This window comes from Myxocyprinus asiaticus, chromosome 24, assembly GCF_019703515.2.
Source record: "Myxocyprinus asiaticus isolate MX2 ecotype Aquarium Trade chromosome 24, UBuf_Myxa_2, whole genome shotgun sequence".
NCBI lineage: Eukaryota > Metazoa > Chordata > Actinopteri > Cypriniformes > Catostomidae > Myxocyprinus > Myxocyprinus asiaticus.
The window spans coordinates 27,145,945-27,165,245 of NC_059367.1; the positions used below are offsets into that span (position 1 = coordinate 27,145,945).

A 19,301-nucleotide genomic window follows, 5' to 3' on the forward strand; every position below is an offset into this window, starting at 1 on the left:
AATTATTTTGTAATTTAGCTTGACCAGTATAACTAATACAATCTTTAAAGAGCACCTGTTATGGTTTTTCAAATATTACCTTTCATGTTATAGCTTTTTGTGAATGTAAAAAAGTCTGCAAAGTTTCAAAAATCAAAGTGCATGACAAATGGAGTTATTGACTCCCAAAAGAAAGAACCGATTCTGAACACCTGAAATGAGTCGTTAGTAATTCCAGACTTACTTCCTGTACTAACCTATGTAATTTGGTAACAAAAAACTCGCCTCTGGTCTTCACTGGCTGCTCGCGAACAGCTTTGTCCCATCCTCAAACACTACACTAAGCGGTAGACCAATCACAACAGACTGGGACATCTGACCAATCAGAGCAGAGTAGGCTCTCTGAAAGGAGGAGTTTAGAATGAATCCTTTAGAACGGATCATTGAACGAGTCTTTTTTGACAATGGGAAAAAAAGGTAATGCTGCAATTTAAATAATGAGCAAATTAAAGTGTTTTTTGACCTTGGATGTGTTGGGCCTCATGTATTCAGATAGAAGACAAAGGCAGGCCTAACACAGTCATAAAACCTAACTCAGGCCCACATACCAAGTCATAAATTTTACTGATAAAAATCGTGCCATAATCAAACAAAGGGAGTCCAAAACAGACTACAAATCCCATGAAGCCTTGCTCACTAAAGGATCAAACTCCCAACTCCTATTGGATGAGGCACACAACAGAACATCCCTCAATCATGACATCATCAGGAGTAGAAATACCTCTGAAATGCTTCCGGGATTTGCTTCCAGCAACTTTGCTCGCCGTGTGTAGACGCAGCTCATCGCTGCTCTCAGGTGTAGCCTCGTGGCACAAGGAAGTAACGTCCGAATTGAAACTGTGGCCATACAATCTCCATCTCGCTGGACGAGTTGAGAGTACTCTGTGTTCCACCGAACACTCTAACGGATCCGAAGGAGACCGCTGAGCAATCCGCATCTTCATCCGTTTGCCTGCAGAAGTGAAGAGAGAAAAGATTTCTCTTCCATCTTCAATCAAGTCGACGTCGCTGATTTCTCTGCCAGCCCGCCGAGAATCAGCAGCCGTACTGCTGACCGACAGAGCGAGGAAACGGCCTCCCGTCATCACCCGAGCCTCGAGGAATCGAGTCCGAGTTAAAGGACGGATGAACACACATTCTGCATCCTCATGCGATTCAAGTAAGAGGTTTACGTTTGGGCAGAGATAGAATATTATAGTGTGTTATTCTTGTGTATCAAGGTTATTGCTTGTACAGTTTACGGACCGCCATGTCCGCTCATTTTTAATACTCAGGGTATTAATTATCACAAATTTGATTTGCTGTATTGTAGTCCAACCACATTGGACTGTTGTGCATTTCTGCCATCACGGGGGAGACCGGCAAACTGAGTTTATCCATTAAATAATCAAAGACCGCAGGAAGGTTTACGAGCCATCCACCGCGTCTCTGAGCGATAAACTAACAGCTGCTTTCTCTCCCATGATCGCAAAACCGGCTTTGGGGCCGTCACTTAATTCTCTCTCTCTCGTACTAACCCCCCCCCCACACACACGCACGCACGCATGCACGCACGCACGCGTGCGCATACATTTTTGGCTAGTAGATAGCTTCGTGATAAAGCTCATCTTTTTCCCTAAGCTAACGTACAAGCAGATACACGTGGTAAACTGGTAGACACCATTGACTGGTTTCTCTCCGCCCACATTCGCGGCCATATTCTCTGGTCGGAAGTCTCACGTGATATACTCTCCACGAGAGTCACGTCCGCCATTTTGTGCGCGTCCCTCCTTACACACACACACACACACACACACACACACACACATACACACACACACACACACCTTATGTGTTATAGGATTATTTTGATTTCCATATCTAATCATATCACTGTTTAGTTTGTAGTTGTAAGTCGGAAGTTTATTGACTGCATTGTATTAATTATTAATTGATATTACTGCATAAATAAACTTTGTTATATTACAAAGAGAAGTGTTTTGGTTTGTTTTGCATACACTTGTGTCATGCTGACGGGATGTCAGTGCTCGGATTCAAGCCTTCATTCATTGTTTTTTTCCCAAAAATCGATATTCTTTGGATGTCGATTTTCCTGAGAAAACAATCTAATATTGAGACTGTTATACTATCTGGTTATTAGTCCCTGATTCCAGGGTGGTGCCCCGTCAATATTAATCCTTATTAATATTCTATTGATTTTTGATAATTATCTTTGATGATTATTGAATTTGAATGATCAATAAGCTAGTGTTAATTTTAATTAATGTTTCATCTATGTTAATGATTAGTGATTATCTTTGATAATTGTTGATTTAAAGGATTAAAAAAAAGAAGCTAACATTGATTTTCATCAATGTTCTATTGATTTTAATAATTAATAATTAATTAATTATTGCTAATAACCAAACCCGCTCCTAAACGTAGCGCACTACATTTACTGGAGCCCCATATGAGGTTTTAATGTGTTAGATTCAATTAATTAATTTAAATATGAATTAATAACTAAAGAAATAATTATTAATTATTTCTGATAGTAACAGTGATCTAAACAACTAGTAAAGCCCTACAGATGCATGTAAATCTATTGTATGAGACCTTTAAAACAAAATTAGGCATGTTTAAAAACCATAATAGGTGCTCTTTAATATGTCCCTGTAATGATGAAACATGATGAAACTTGTAAACGTATGTTTTATTTTTCAAAGGTTTCAAAGCTGGAATGTCACAGAATTGTAGGAATGACCCATTTACGATATGTACAGAGTTGCAGTTCCACAGCTCTCTATATGCAGATTACGCTGTCTACAGTAACAGTAAAGTACAGTCTATAGTAACAAACAACAAACACATCTGTGGATGCAGCGGCGAATGGTGTTGACTAACAAAGGTTTACTAAAGTTATCCCAAGCCCATGTTCATGATATCCATTACAGATGAATGATGTTTTTTAAGACAGTGACGTCTGAGGGATCAGAGATCACGTGCATTCAGAAGTGGTTTTTGTCTTGCCCTTTACGCATCAAGATTTGACCAGATTCCTTTAATCTTTTAACTATATTGTGCACTGTAGAGGGTGAAATGCCCAAAATCCTTCCAGTTTGTCTTTGGGGAACATTGTTCTCAAAGTGCTAGATTATTTGCTGTTGGCAAATTGTCAAGTCTCGAATGATTCTTGATCTTGAAGGACTAGGCTATTTTTGGAGGCTCCTTATATACTATGACAAGATTGCCTCACCTGTTTAACATCTCCCGTTTCACATCACCTTGTTATTTTAACTCGTCAAATTGTTATTAGTCTTAAATTACCCCTGTCTCTTGTTGCAATCATCTGATTTTAAATTACTGTACATTTAAAAAAAAACAAAAAAAAAAAACAAACAATACAATTCACGAGGTAAAACATCATATAATGTGTAGTTGTGGTGCTTTCAATATAGCAAAGGGTGAATATAATTCACAAATCACTCCTTTTTGTTTTTATCAGGATTTTTAATACTGTCCCAACTTTTTCGGAATTGCAGTTGTAAATCAAGAACTTCTGGACTTCAGTAGATGTTTTGAAACTCATGTGGCTTTATTTGGTGCCTGATGAGAAAATTGTGATTGTTGTGCAAGTTTCCTCCACAAAGGTGTGATTGTGAATACAACTGCCAGGGTACAGTATGTTGGTGTTGCAAGTATTCAACAAAGTGTTTGAATTCACTGAATATGCACAACTTATCCAATACAACAAGGTAAAGGAGAGACAAAGAAATTCACCACGCCTACAGCTTGAGCAAGAAAAATACATTCTTGTACAAAACTGCAAAGTGTCTAGCCACCATTGTAGCTCCCTTATTAGGCCACAGGCCATAACATGCAGAACTCCTAATACTTTGGTAAAGTCTAAGATCTGAGACTGGAAACAGATGGGTCTGTTGGTAGCTGTTAAACACCTGTAATGGTTTGAATCATGAAGTCTAATGATACTTGGTATGGTCTGAGAATAGCAAAAGAACAAGAATCCCAGATGCAAAAACCCTTGAGATATAGCTTTTAGATAGAGTCCCAAAACACAGTAAAAAATGCTTATAACACCAGAAGCAGAAAAAACACAATTGATCAGTCTCTACCACAGGGTAGTTATACCTGTATGGACTCCAAAAACAACAGTCAGTCTTGAAGTGACATGACAAGTTAATGCATGACAGCTGCATGACACGACATCTACTAACTGCCTTTCTGATTGCAAAACACCATTGAACAACAAGAAAGTTTAGTTGATATGCAGTGCTCTACAGTGCGAACAGTGAAAATTACTGCATGCGAATGTGGAAATGTATTTGAGTGACATCTGATCAGACACCCGAACTCTCTCTCTTTCTCTCACACACACACAGTACAGAGAGAGGGTGAAGCTGCATAGGCATACCATGTGGGTTAAGCAGAGTTTCTTGCTTGTTTTTATCTGTCAAAATGACAGTGTTTTGAATTATGATGGATATCTTAAAAAATGGCACTTATGTGCAAGATTCTAAAAAACAAAACAAAACAACAACAAAAAAAAAAACATATACGTATGCAAGTCATAGTAAATATATTAACATTTAATACTTTTCTTAACACTAAAATGAAGCATTATTGCATTATACATTGCTTACCAGATAGTTAAAACAGAAAATACATATTTTCATATAGTTATGAATTATATAATTCATATAGTTAAGAATTTCATGAGAGTTTGATTTTATATAATCAAATGCTCTTGAACTTCTAATCTGTTAATAATTACCTACATAATGTTTGTTAATTGTAAATGATAGATTAAAGTGTCAAAAGTATATTTTTAGTTTATTAGAGGCTCATAAAAGTGAGAAGTCAGGACTGATGTTAAGTCGCTTTGGATAAATGTGTCAGCTAAATTAATAAATGTTCTCTCAATGTAAGAGTAGCTTTCTACGTTCTTTATCACCTAAAGAACTGGAAATGCTCCTTCTGGATACAGTACTGCACTATATGCAGCATTCTGATAAAAAAAAAAAAGAAAATGTAAAAATAAAAAAAAAAAAAAGCTTTTCTTATTAGCTTCTTAATAATTACATATTGATTTTTATTTTATTTATTTAAACTGACCTTTTTGAAGTACAAAACCACATTTTGAACTCCAAAAATGTTCAGCAAACTAACTTTTGGAATTTGGAGAAAACTCACAATTTGATTGACTAGCTCTTAGACAATGAAAATGTTTGAATATAGTGTAAAGCATATGCAAAAAAAAACAAAAACAACAAAAAAAAAAACATATTGAGCATCCATAAATATTGTTTAGTTAACCTCTTCAACTCTGCGGACCCCCTGGCGGGTCCAAACGGGGGTGCTATATCGCAAAAAATGTTTACACTTAAAATGTTCAAGTCACCGAATACATAAGTCAGGCATATGGGGTATCATTTGAAAGCTTAGAATCTGAACTTTTCAAAGATAACCATAACTTCTGCATTTACATAAAATAACAAAACAAGGTCTGAAAACATTTGCGCTGAAAATCAGTGCCACCAGGAGGTGAGGAGGTAGAAATATTAATATGAATATAAAAGTCTTTCAAATAGCACTTAAATAGACAAATCTTATATCAAATGAAAGCTCTCATTCTCAGGAATGCGACTTTACAGTTTATTCAGTTTTATTTTGCCCTAATACCACAGTTTGAAAGATTTTAAAAAGAATCCCAAAATGAAATATGATTTCTGTAATTTAACAAATACAATGTCGCTTTTACGCACCAATCACTGCTGCTGTAAGCCCCAAATACCTAAAAACTTTATAACTGCTTTTACCTTAGGTAGTTTTCTGCCTTTTCATTTTTTCTTGTCTGTGAGCTTGCTTGTGTGAATAATCCAGTGTTATATATTAGATGTACATAAACAAATAATTGGAAATATATGTTATCAACAATTGTTGATAAAATATTATAGATCTCAGCTTTCTAATGACACCTAGACTGAGCTTCTAGTCCACTCAGAGGAGATATTTGATTAAACAATGGGGGTGGGGCATGAACTACAAATTAGACTGAATGTCTATGGACGAGCACATCTGTGAGGGCTAAAATGTGCCACCTACATTTCAGATCATCATTTTGTGGTGGAAGGTTATAGAGGGAAAAACATTTCTAGTACTTCCTGCCATCTAGTGGAATTAAATAAGATTAAATTGGAGGGAGTTGGAGAAAACAGAACCAGAAGTATGTGCTTACAAAATTAGGACAAAAAAAAACCTTTGTAAACATATTAATAATTATTAATTGTATTCATTATAAATTTTTATTAATTAAAATGATTAATTTTAAATAATTATTAAAAATTATTAATAATTTTTGTCTTTTTAATTTTTGTTTTTTCCAAAATAATAATAAATAAATAAATAAATAAATGAGACCCATTTTTGGCAATTAGTCCACAGTAGGGTTTCAATGTTTCACAATATACCTCAGTTTTAAACGGACGGTTATATACCGTTGAAATCTTCTCATTGACGGTATTGCATGAAGATAAAGACAGATTTTTTCAGAACTTTTCTCAAATCCAAATCAGTTTAAGACAGAATCTGCGACATTTACACGCATCATATAAACTTGGCTAGATAAAATAAATCTTTAAATTGTGCATTCCTCATGTTGCATTTGACTGTCAATCAATTTTAAAGATGACATGCAGGTGTTGCGAACGCTCCGCATCATGAGCACATCAGAAGTCCAGCACGAGCGGAGCGCAGCATGAGTGCAGCACGAACGCAACATACAGACAAGTCCGAGCCTGAACCATTATTTCCACCGCCACAGAATTTTAAGTCCGCTGTCTGGGATTACTTGGCTTTGTAAAAGACCTTTTTCTGTGGCAGAAATTGTCAGTATTGGACAAAATGCCAATAAATAATTTGCACACGAATAATATATTTTCAGTAGGTATTGTAGAATTGAACTAAATCACAAATGCAACAAATTACTGAATGCATGCAAATGCATATTTTAAGTGTTAACCTGGGCAATAATCATTACAAATGATTACAATTCAATTTCATAAATCATAAAATAACAATAACAAAATATTTTTAATTATAATAATCTGACTACTGTACATGTTGCCAAAATTTTTTTTATTAATGTTTACCGGTTTGTGATTTTTTTTTCTTTTTTTTTTTTTTACCTTGTCTGATTAAGAGAGTGTCCTGATGTTCAAGATCAAAAGTTTAACCTGATGATGTGCATTGGTTATAAATGAAATATTTATCTGTGTGTTTATCAGAAATAGCCTATTTCTTAACCAAATATTGAAATGCTTTTAATATTATCAATGCACCTAAATACCGTGAAACCGTAATACCGTGGTAATTTTTGTGACTGTCATCATACTGTGAAAATGTCATACCATTACACCCCTAGTCCACAGTATGTGTACATGGTGAGCTTTTACATTTTAGCATGAAAAATTGCAGGTAGCAGCACAAATATGCGCCAGTGTTGAAGTGGATAAAAAGTCATTAGGTAATGATTCTCTGTCTAACTATACCACTTTAAAAATAAAAAAAAAATAAAAAATTGTGGTAACCTAAAAAAACCTGCTTCGTATGGTAACATCTAAATTATCTACATTTTATTAAAGTCAAAAATGTTATTTAATCTGACAATCAACCTGGCAAATCAGGTTACACCAACAAAACTAATGTTTATGGTTTAGATCAAGTAGAAATAGTTCCTTGCAGTTACAATTTCAAGTAGCCACTTTGTTCAACACTGAAACCTTGACAGGGTTTTATTTGTGCACAAATAATAATTTGAAGTCATGTGTGTTATAACACAATAGGCAGATAAGTGCCAGTACCTCTTTCAGGATCAGTGAGCTGGAATATGTTTGGGTGTTCAGGGTTGTCAGGCAGCACCACCATCCATCCTGTGAGTGTGATCTTTTTACATGGCCTGGATTTGTACTTGAAGACAAAAAGGCAAAATTACAAAGAGATTAAAATACATTTAAATAGCCTTTAATGTAAGCTTTTACTGTATGTAGGTGTTTAGTCAATATGATGTATTGCTTTTTTCATCACTATTTGTGGCCATTCATTCACAACAGTCTAAATGTCTGCAGTCTTTTCAAGAAATGTTTGTTCCAAATGTTTATGTTCCCCACCACACTAAACAAATGTAAAAACAAGGAGGTAGTAAATATAAGGGGCCGCCAAAGCCATTATTAAACATGACCTTGTAGCTTGACCAAAACTTGACATTATTTATTTGAAAAGGTCAAGTCTGAATAATGGCCTTGATGTCTCTTAATAAGTAAAGTCCTCTTGTTTCTCATAGAATTTAGGGAATAATTAACCACGTACATGTCTTCGCTCATTTGCTCTTAGAGCTTTAGAACCAAAATAGATAAGAACTGGGCCAGAAAGGACAATCCAGTAACGCTTCCAGGATGAGAGCTGAAAAAAAAAAAAAAAAAAAAAAAAAAAAGTCAGTAGAGACAGGTTAAAGTGCTCTTTTGAACTCTAACAGACATGAATATTGCAATGATATGCAAGGCATACCAAAGAATGTTATTTAATGAAACATAAATAAAAATAATTATTTTTTCAAATAATTTACTGTCACCTTTTTCACCAGGGAAGACCCATTGAGATGGACAATAAACCTGCCTCTGTACAGATGGTACAGTGTTGTACAAACACGACAAAATCATGTCTAATCCAACAGATTCAACCAGGTAAAAGGTGCACTCAGCAATTTTTTCCCCATTTAAAAAGTTTTACTCCTAAAAAATGAATTGTAATTTTGAAACATATGTATAAAATCATAAGCACTCACATGAAATTAAGACTCTTGTCATCAGTAACCTTATACATGGAGAGGGTCCACTCATGGGGGCTGCCATGTTAGGATCACATGACCAGCCACATACTACTTGCTTAATCTCAGTAACTGCCCTGTTACTGGACCCTTTACTCATGAATTAAGTTAATTATGGCTGACTGGGAATAGTGAATTTCTATAATGCCATTAGTAACTGAAAACTATTGCGTTTGAATGATGCTACATCCACATCACTAGGCGACAAATTCAAAAAAATTACTGAGTGCATCTTTAACCAACTCAGATATACACTGGTACCCCAAGAGTTTGATTATATTAATTCCTAGTCACTAGTCACTAAGTCTAATTGCAAAATAAATAAATTCATTAATTTTAAAGCACAGATTTAAAGGTGCACTCAGTAATTTTTACTCATATAAAAAGTTTTACTTCTAAAGAAATCATGAACACTCATGTGAGATGAAGAGTTCAGTCATATCAGTAACCATATAAAAGCTCTTTTATTCTGCATGGAGCAGGGGTGCCTCATGGGGGCAGCCATGTTTGAATCACATGACCAGCTGAATACTACTCGCTTAATCTCAGGAACTGCCCTGTTATTGGACACTTTTATTCATGAAATTAATCCATGCTTACTTTGCATAGAGAAACATTGTTTTGGACCAATATGGCCAATAACTGGTTATGACTGGGTAGTGGGACAATAATATCTAGTCGTATTATTAAAATTTACATCATTCTGAAAAATCACAGATAAATGTGACTATCACTTACAGTGGGTTTTTTACCCTCCTTCATCAGTGTCTTCCTTCGTAGAGGCCCTTCAATGGTTATACTGCTCAGAGAACTGCACTCATAGCTTGATACTGCTCCAGGGGTGCTGACAAAGAAGTAGCAATATCCTTATTTTCCCCATGTCATCTCAAACATGCAGATTAACATATACCAGTCAAGTCAGTGATATGGATATACAGTAGTATTAATAGTATAGTCACTATATTATAGTATATTCATAATATTCTATTACAGCGAATGTAGAAGATAGACCAATTTTTATTTTAAAAGGGCAAAGGCTATTTGCAATAAGTGTAAATTGCAACCAAAAGCATCTTCTTTGCACATTAGTCCAAATAGTGGCAGATACTAAATCAACCTTTATAATTATTTTTATTTAATAATGTAAGTAGTATTAAAGGAAATATTAGGAGTGGAGACAGGAAACAGGATGGGAAAAAGTGGGACAAATTTCTTTGTCTACAATTTCTGTGTTTCCACCAGACTATTGGAGTGCAAACATCCACCCTTGTGGCAGGTGCTATTTACACCTAGAGCAAATAGCCACTCCGTTTTAAAAAAATGTATTAAAAATAACACTGCCATGATATTCAGTAGTGTGTACTTATGGACCCACACAAATGGCAGCTCTAGGGTATCTTACCTGTAAACATAACGTCTACTTCTAGGAGAGTTACAAACTGGGACTCGCCAGTTTGGACCGAGTGTTGCATACATACGTCCTCTGAAATGGATCAGAGGTAGGAATGTTAATATTATATTAATACAACTTTATATTAAGAAAGCAGTCAAAGATAAATAACATATGTTAACAGCTATTTATTCTGAACATTATTGCATGGAAAAAGAAAAAGATAGAGAAAAAAGTAGAGGACATAAACTGAAGAGTAAAAATAGTTCAAAGGAAAAAGGAAAATCTTTATAGAAATGGTATAACAATGTAATAATAATGAAGTATAGATTGCCTCACCTCTCCACAGTACTTGATAATTCATCACTAAAAGAACTTTCTCTACTGCCTACAGAGGGACAGAGAAAAGCAAATTAAAAATCACTTTCTTTCTCTCAAAATCAATGGCTGCTACCAGATAAATTCTATATCGAAGATGACAAGTCTATTAATGCAAATATACTCCACTAGCCAATTATTGTTGAGTTTGCTAAAAGCAAAACCCACTGCACAAAGGCTTGAATACTGCTGCCATCTAGTGAAGAAAATCACAAAGGCAACCACAATATTTTATGACTTAAGAGAACACTAACTATACTTTAAATTATCCCACAGATATCCTTGCACTGGCAGTGATCTTCAGTGAAACATGCTTAAAGTATGTTTGTGAGACAAAAACTGAGATTATAATAATAGGTGTGCAATGGAAATATGCAGCATTACCCAATGAGATGCCATTGGTGAATACTGAATCATATGTATGGTTTCTGACTGGACTGTGAGACTCCAAGAAGCTGTCATCCAACAGGTGTCGAGCCTTTTCTTTTGCAGGGAAAGTCGCACTTTTACTCTCCACCACACCAAACTGGCACATCATACTGAAAATATATGAGTGAAAGAGACTGAGATTAAGATATGCTTTATTTTAAGGTAAATATATATATATATATATATATATATATATATACACTATATTGCCAAAAGTATTCGCTCATCTGCCTTTAGACGCATATGAACTTAAGTGACATCCCACTCTTAATCCATAGGGTTTAATATGACGTCGGCCCACCCTTTGCAGCTATAACAGCTTCAAATCTTCTGGGAAGGCTTTCCACAAGGTTTAGGAGTGTGTTTATGGGAATTTTTGACCATTCTTCCAGAAGCGCATTTGTGAGGTCAGACACTGATGTTGGACGAGAAGGCCTGGCTCGCAGTCTTCGCTCTAATTCATCCCAAAGGTGCTCTATCGGGTTGAGGTCAGGACTCTGTGCAGGCCAGTCAAGTTCTTCCACACCAAACTCGCTCATCCATGTCTTTATGGACCTTGCTTTGTGCACTGGTGCGCAGTCATGTTGGAACAGGAAGGGGCCATCCCCAAACTGTTCCCACAAAGTTGGGAGCATGGAATTGTCCAAAATCTCTTGGTATGCTGAAGCATTCAGAGTTCTTTTCACTGGAACTAAGGGGCCAAGCCCAGCTCCTGAAAAACAACCCCACACCATAATCCCCCCTCCACCAAACTTCACAGTTGGCACAATGCAGTCAGACAAGTACCGTTCTCCTGAACCCAAACCCAGACTCGTCCATCAGATTGCCAGATGGAGAAGCGTGATCGTCACTCCAGAGAACGCGTCTGCACTGCTCTAGAGTCCAGTGGTGGCGTGCTTTACACCACTGCATCCGACGCTTTGCATTGCACTTGGTGATGTATGGCTTGGATGCAGCTGCTCGGCCATGGAAACCCATTCCATGAAGCTCTCAACGCACTGTTCTTGAGCTAATCTGAAGGCCACATGAACTTTGGAGGTCTGTAGCGATTGACTCTACAGAAAGTTGGCGACCTCTGCGCACTATGCGCCTCAGCATCCGCTGACCCCGCTCTGTCATTTTACGTGGCCTACTACTTCGTGGCTGAGTTGCTGTCATTCCCAATCGCTTCCACTTTGTTATAATACCACTGACAGTTGACTGTGGAATATTTAGTAGCGAGGAAATTTCACGACTGGACTTGTTGCACAGGTGGCATCCTATCACAGTACCACGCTGGAATTCACTGAGCTCCTGAGAGCGGCCCATTCTTTCACAAATGTTTGTAGAAGCAGTCTGCATGCCTAGATGCTTCATTTTATACACCTGTGGCCATGGAAGTGATTGGAACACCTGAATTAAATTATTTGGATGGGTGAGCGAATACTTTTGGCAATATAGTGTATATATATATACACACAGTATATATTAATTATTATTATTATTATTTTTAACCTTTTTTGTTTGTGAATTTGTCCTTTTTTATTTGTTCTGTTGTGAAATGTAACCAGTGTGTACGTCATAATGTATATTCACATCGTCACATGGTAGTGTTTTAATGTAGTGTGACACTAACTTATTCCCCAGACTGTGGCTCTTCCTGTGACGGGCAGGAGGTGGTGTGGGGAGGTTTGCAACCACCGATGTATCAGGACAGGTCGGCCGACGGTTATACCTCACTGACGCTGACACTTCTGAGGGTCCTAAACACACACACACACACACACACACACACACACACACTTCTTTTTATATCATTGTGGGGACTCTCCATAGACTTCCATGCATTTTATCGATTTTATATAGATCTAATGATAATTTCTATCCCTTACCCCTAACCCTACCCCTAAACCTAACCCTCACAGAAAACGTTTTGCATTTTTACATTTTCAAAAAAACAAAAAAACATTGTTTAGTATGTTTAATAAGCCTTTCCCTAGTGATCTCAGGTTTTACTGTCCTTATGGGGACATTTGGTCCCCACAATGTAGTATAAACATTGTACACACATACACACACACACACACATTTACGTTTACTTAAATATCAAATTTAGGACATACTATACTGCCAACACTGAAACTGAGGAACTTGGTTTTAGTGTGCATTTTGTAGCTATTACAATTTTCATATTCAGATTCTAGATTATCCAGTTATACATGACCTTAGATCATAGTCTAAGAGAACCAATTTCGGTGTGTGTATGTCACGTATTCCCTGTTTTTGTGCTTAGACTTTTATTTTGAAATTCTTGTTTAGTTCCCCTTTCCTGTTTCCTGTTAGTTTTGTAGTCCTTTGTAGTTTCCTTTCATGATTGGTTTTCCCCTGATTGTTTTCCCAAGGTGTTCCTCATTACCTTGTTTGCCCTAGTGTATTTAAGCCCTTGTTTCCCCTGGTTTCTTTGTCAGTCTTTGCATGTGTTGTTATGCTCTGTACTTGGTTCCCTGTGTTTTGTTTCTTTATATTCTGAGTACTTAGTTTACCTTTTGTTTCATTAAAGCTGCATTTAGATCCTCATTCCTCACCTGCCTCGTTACAGAAAGGCTGAACAAAAATGGATCTAGCAGCTGTCAGAATTCTGCTTCTGAAGCAAGGGGACCGTCCAGTTGAGGATCACGTCCGTGAGTTTTTAGAGCTAGCGAATTTAGTGCACTATCCAGACCGCTCTCTGGTGGTTTTCTTCCAGACCGGTCTGAATAGTGCACTGAAGGAACTGATGCCTCCGGCTGATCCTCACTGGACACTCTGCGAATATGTGGAGAAAGCTCTGGAACTTTGCGGATCTCTTTACACAGTGGATTATGGCGGGAACCCAGGGCCAAAACCTGAATCTTCTGCTCCTTCGTCCAAGCCTTCCATGACTCCTTGCTCCAAGCCTGCCACGGCTCCTTGCTCCAAGCCTGCCACGGCCAACGAGCCAGAGCCTATGCCTGTGGCCTCGTCCGCTCCCATGACTTCGCTCCCAGCTGTACGGAAAAGGAGGAGAAGGAAAAGGACACCTTCTTCCCAGTCGCTGCCAGTGCTCATGACCACGGAGGTCGTTGCCTAGTCGCTGCCAGTGCTCACGACCACGGAGGTTGTTGCCCAGTCGCTGCCAGTGCTCACGACCACGGAGGTCGTTCCCGAGTCTCTTCCCGTGTTCGCGACCACAGAGGTAGTTCCCGAGTCTCTGCCAGTGTTCACGACCACAGAGGTCATTCCCGAGTCACTGCCAGTTCTCATGATCACGGAGGTCTGTTCCCAGTCGCTGCCAGCACTCATCGAGCCTCCCACGGCTCCGCCTTCCATGGCTCCGCCCCTCGAGCCCCCCACGGCTCCGCCTTCCATGGCTCCGCCCCTCGAGCCCCCCACGGCTCCGCCTTCCATGGCTCTGCCTGCCTTCTTCGAGTCTCTCCCGGCTCTGCCCTCAAAGTCTTCCACGGCTCTGCCCTCAGAGACTTCCATGGCACCGCCTGCTCCCCCAGAGACTCCTCCTCCAGTGGCACCGCCTGCTCCCCCAGAGACTCCTCCTCCAGTGGCACCGCCTGCTCCCCCAGAGACTCCTCCTCCAGCGGCTCCGCCTACTTCCCCATAGACTCCTCCTCCAGCGGCTCCTCCCGCTCCTCCAGAGACTTTTCCTCCAGCGGTTCCACCTGCTCTTCCCAGAGACTCCTCTTACAGCAGCTCTGCCAACCCCTCCTCCAGCGGCTCTGCCGCCTGACCCAGTCCCTTCCCTGTGGCCACCTCCCAGGCCTCCTGGCCAAGTCCCTTCCCTGTGGCCGTCTCCCAGGCCTCCTGACCCTGTCTCAGCCCTGTGGCCACCTCCCAGGCCTCATGACCCTGTCTCAGCCCTGTGGCCGCCAACCGGGATTCCTGGCACAGTCCCTACCCTGAGGTCATCTCCTTGGTCTCCTGGCCATCTGCTGGATCTGCTTTGGTCTCCTGGCCATCTGCCTGATCTTCTCTGGTCTCCTTGGTCTCCTGGATGTCCGCCTGATCTGCTCTGGTCTCCTGGCCATCTGTCTGATCTGCTCTGGTCTCCTGGCCATCTGTCTGATCTGCTCTGGTCTCCTGGCTGTCTGTCTGATCTGCTCTGGTCTCCTGGCTGTCCGCCTGATCTGCTCTGGTCTCCTTGGTCTCCTGGACATCCGCCTGATCTGCTCTAGTCTCCTGGCCATCCGCCTGATCTGCTCTGGTCTCCGGCTCCACCTTGGTCCTCACTCCCACCGGCTCTGCCTCAGTCCTCTGAGTCCCCAGCTCCATCTCAGCCCTCTGAACCTCTGGCTCCAGCTTGGTCCTCCGAGCCTGCAGCGTCACCCTGGCTCTCCATCCCTCCGGCTCTGCCTTGGTCTCAAACCTCCCTGACTTTGCCTTGTTCCTCTGCTCCCCTTGCCCCTTGTACTGCCTGTTTCCCCCTTCCCCCCACACCCTATGGACAATCTTTTTTGGAGCGTCTGGAATCCACTCCTTAAAGGGGGGCTCTGTCACGTATTCCGTTTTTGTGCTTAGACTTTTATTTTGAAATTCTTGTTTAGTTCCCTGTTCCTGTTTCCTGTTAGTTTTGTAGTCCTTTTGTAGTTTCCTTTCATGATTTGTTTTCCCCAGGTGTTCCTCGTTCACTTGTTTGCCCTTGTGTATTTAAGCCCTTGTTTCCCCTGGTTTCTTTGTCAGTCTTCACATGTGTTATTATGCTCTGTACTTGGCTCCCTGTGTTTTGTGCCTGTGTTTTTGTTTCTTTATATTCTGGGTACTTAGTTTATCTTTTGTTTCATTAAAGCTGCGTTTAGATCCTCATTCCTCGCCTGCCTCGTTACAGTGTAGTTGCTGTGTTTTGCCTGTGCACAGCAGAATAACCTTTTATATATAATATTTACAGTATATACTATATATATATATATACACTGATCAGCCACAACATTAAAACCACCTGCCTAATATTATGTAGGATCCCCACAAACACAAAACAGCACCAACCCACATCTCAGAATAGCATTCTGAGATGATATTCTTCTCACCACAATTGTACAGAGCGGTTATCTGAGTTACCGTAGACTTTGTCAGTTCGAACCAGTTTGGCCATTCTCTGTTGACCTCTCTCATCAACAAGGCATTTCCATCCGCAGAACTGCCCGCTCACTGGTTGTTTTTTGTTTTACGCACCATTTTCTTTACACTCTAGACACTGTTGTGTGTGTAAATCCCAGGAGATCACCAGTTACAGAAATACGCAAACCAGCCCATCTGGCACCAACAAACATCCATGCGATTATTTAATAAGCCAACCGTGTGGCAGCAGTGCATTGCATAAAATCAAGCAGATATGGTTCAGGAGCTGCAGTTAATGTTCACATCAACCATCAGAATGGAGAAAAAAATTTGATCTCAGTGATTTGTACCGTGGCATGATCGTTGGTGCCAGATGGGCTTGTTTGAGTATTTCTGTAACTGCTGATCTCCTGGGATTTTCATGCTCAACAGTCTCTAGAGTTTACTCAGAATGGTGCCAAAAAAAAAAAAACATCCAGTGAGCGGCAGTTCAGTGGACGGAAATGCCTAGTTGATGAGAGAGGTCAACAGAGAATGGCCAGACTGGTTCGAACTGAAAAAGTCTACAGTAACTCAGATAACCGCTTTGTACAATTGTGGTGTTATGGTGGCACAAGGGGGACCTACACAATATTACGCAGGTGGTTTTAATGTTGTGGCTGATTGGTGTATGTAGGTAGGTAGGTAGATAGATAGATAATCACTACAGACTAACCCTAACCCACAACCTTACATTACTTCCAAAATAAATATTTTTAGAATAATAATTTAAAAAATAAAAATTACAAATACATATTTTATGCACTGTATGAATTGCTTTTCCAACTGAGGACATCCTAGGATGAAATAAAAACATTTCCCCAAACTAGCTAAGAATGCACACACGCACATTTATACTCAAAGTGTAAACAAAAGCTTCATCATGTCATATATACAATTTCCTTATTTCTGTCCCTTCAAAAACACTTACCACTTAATGCTCCGAGTAACTGCAATAAAAAACTTGCATACTGCATCCATTTACTGTAGGATCTCCTCCTTGCTTATTAAAACTATTACATTTAGATGGAAGATGCATTCTTAGAGCTCTTTCCTGTACTGTTCAAAACAAACAACCATACAGTACTTACTAGCACCTATTTAAGACACATGTGAATAATTAGCAGAGCTATGATTCTCAGAAAGCTAACAGGGCCATCATTTTAAATGAACACTTAACATAGTTCCACAGCAGAAAATTAGGCATCATGTCAAAATTCCTCTTTATTGGCTCATTTTCACAAACCAGCCACAGCATTACTGGCCTGATAAAAAAAGAATGTCAGCAAAAATAAGTGGACAGGCTCATCCAATAAAACTGTTCCCTGCATTCATGTTTATAGGCCTCTTTCCATTATAAACTGAAACCAGAGAGGTATTTGTGGCAATACTGGAAATGGATTTTGTTGATAATTAGGAGTATAGTAATAATGACATTCCCTACTGTCTTTTATGGTGGGTTGTTAGGTGCTATGTTGAGCAAGAGGAGCCCTGACCTAAACAGAAACCGGATTTCTTCACAATTAACAATCGGAAGCAAGTAGGATATTTCTAACTGCTGTCAGCAGAGATTGCATCTATAGGGGCCTTTTAAACAGTAGATATTTGCACCAAGAAAACATTTGGTTTAGTGCTTAACAGAGACTTCTCAAAAGTGACAATGGACAATAATACGGACTTCAACAATAAACAGTGAAATATTATGAAATGTAGCAAAGCAAATTTACATGTGATAAAAATGACCTGTACTTCACCAATGTAATTTACATTGATTTGGTGATACCTCAGATTTATATATATTGTTCAGTATGTGCTGCATTAATTTATGTTATTGGGTCAATTTGAGAAGTGGATGTGTTTATTTAAATTATTTAAGACATATAACTATACATGTTTAATATAATGACAAACATCACCTCTGCCAGACATGGTTTTCAATCACATAAAACACAGGTGAACCTTCGGCCCAGTCTGAGGTCCTGAGCACTTTGGACCGGGTTTTCATTAAGGATATCTGTATTTTACTAAGGATAATGTATTTTCAGCTTTTCTTCAACAGCTTTTCTTCAAGTCCCCCATCCCTGCTGCTGAAAAACACCCCCATAGCATGATGCTACCACCACCATGCTTCACCGTTTGGATGGTAATGCGCATGTGATGAATGATGCCTGGTTTCCTCCAAACATGACACTTGGAAATGAGGCCAAACAGTTCAATCTTCGTTTCATCAGACCAGAGAATCTTGTTTCTCACAGTCTGAGAGTCCTTTAGGTGCTTTTTTATGTGTCTTGCACTAAAGAGAGGCTTCCGTCTGGCCACTTTGCCATAAAGTCCAGCACGGTGGAGTGTTGCAGTGATGGTTGTCATTCTGCAAATTTCTCCCATCTCCACACACGACTATTGGGTTCTTGGTCACCTCTCTTACCAAGGCCCTTCTCCTCCGATTGCTCACTTTGGCTGGGAGGCCAGCTCTAGGAAGAGTCCTAGTTGTTCCAAACTTCTTTAAGAATTATGGAAGTCACTCTGCTCTTGGGAACCTTCAATGCAGCCAACATTTTTTTGTAGCCTTCCCCAGATCTGTGCTTTGACACAATCCTGTCTCTGAGCTCTGCAGGCAGTTCGTTGACCTCATGGCTTGGTTCTTGCTCTGATATGCATTTTTAGCTGTGAGAGCTTATATAGACAGGTGTGTGCCTTTCCAAATCATGTCCAATCAATTGAATTTGCCACAGATGGACTCCAATCAAAGTGTAGAAACATCTTAAAGATGAATCAGAGAAATGGGATGCACCTGAGCTAAATTTCAAGTGTCATAGCAAAGGGTCTGAATATTTATGTCAATGTGATATTTCAGTTTTTTTCTTTTTTTTTTTTTTTTTTTTAAATTTGCAAAGTTATCAAAAATCTGGTTTTGGCTTTGTCATTATGGGGTATGAAGAGTAGATTGATGTGAATTTTTTTTAAGCATTTAAGCAAAATAAAATGCAAATTTTCACAAAATGTGGAAAAAAAATGAAGGGGTCTGAATACTTTCTGAATGCACTGTACATTGTCAAAGCACTGCTTAAGGTGGATGACCAA

At 39.2% G+C, this 19,301-nt stretch overlaps 1 protein-coding gene across 3 annotated transcripts in view; it reads right to left on the reverse strand.

Annotated features, from left to right (window-relative positions):
* LOC127415318 (ras-specific guanine nucleotide-releasing factor RalGPS1) overlaps positions 1 to 19,301 on the reverse strand; it is a 193,988-nt gene that overhangs the window by 2,839 nt on the left and 171,848 nt on the right. For all 3 annotated transcript variants that reach the window (XM_051654030.1, XM_051654032.1, XM_051654031.1), the window contains 7 exons: positions 12,733 to 12,859; positions 11,073 to 11,227; positions 10,650 to 10,698; positions 10,323 to 10,403; positions 9,659 to 9,764; positions 8,404 to 8,496; positions 7,899 to 8,004 (listed from right to left, as the gene is read on the reverse strand). In XM_051654030.1, coding sequence (XP_051509990.1) covers positions 7,899 to 8,004; positions 8,404 to 8,496; positions 9,659 to 9,764; positions 10,323 to 10,403; positions 10,650 to 10,698; positions 11,073 to 11,227; positions 12,733 to 12,859 — 717 coding nt within the window. The remainder of the gene's footprint in view (positions 1 to 7,898; positions 8,005 to 8,403; positions 8,497 to 9,658; positions 9,765 to 10,322; positions 10,404 to 10,649; positions 10,699 to 11,072; positions 11,228 to 12,732; positions 12,860 to 19,301) is intronic.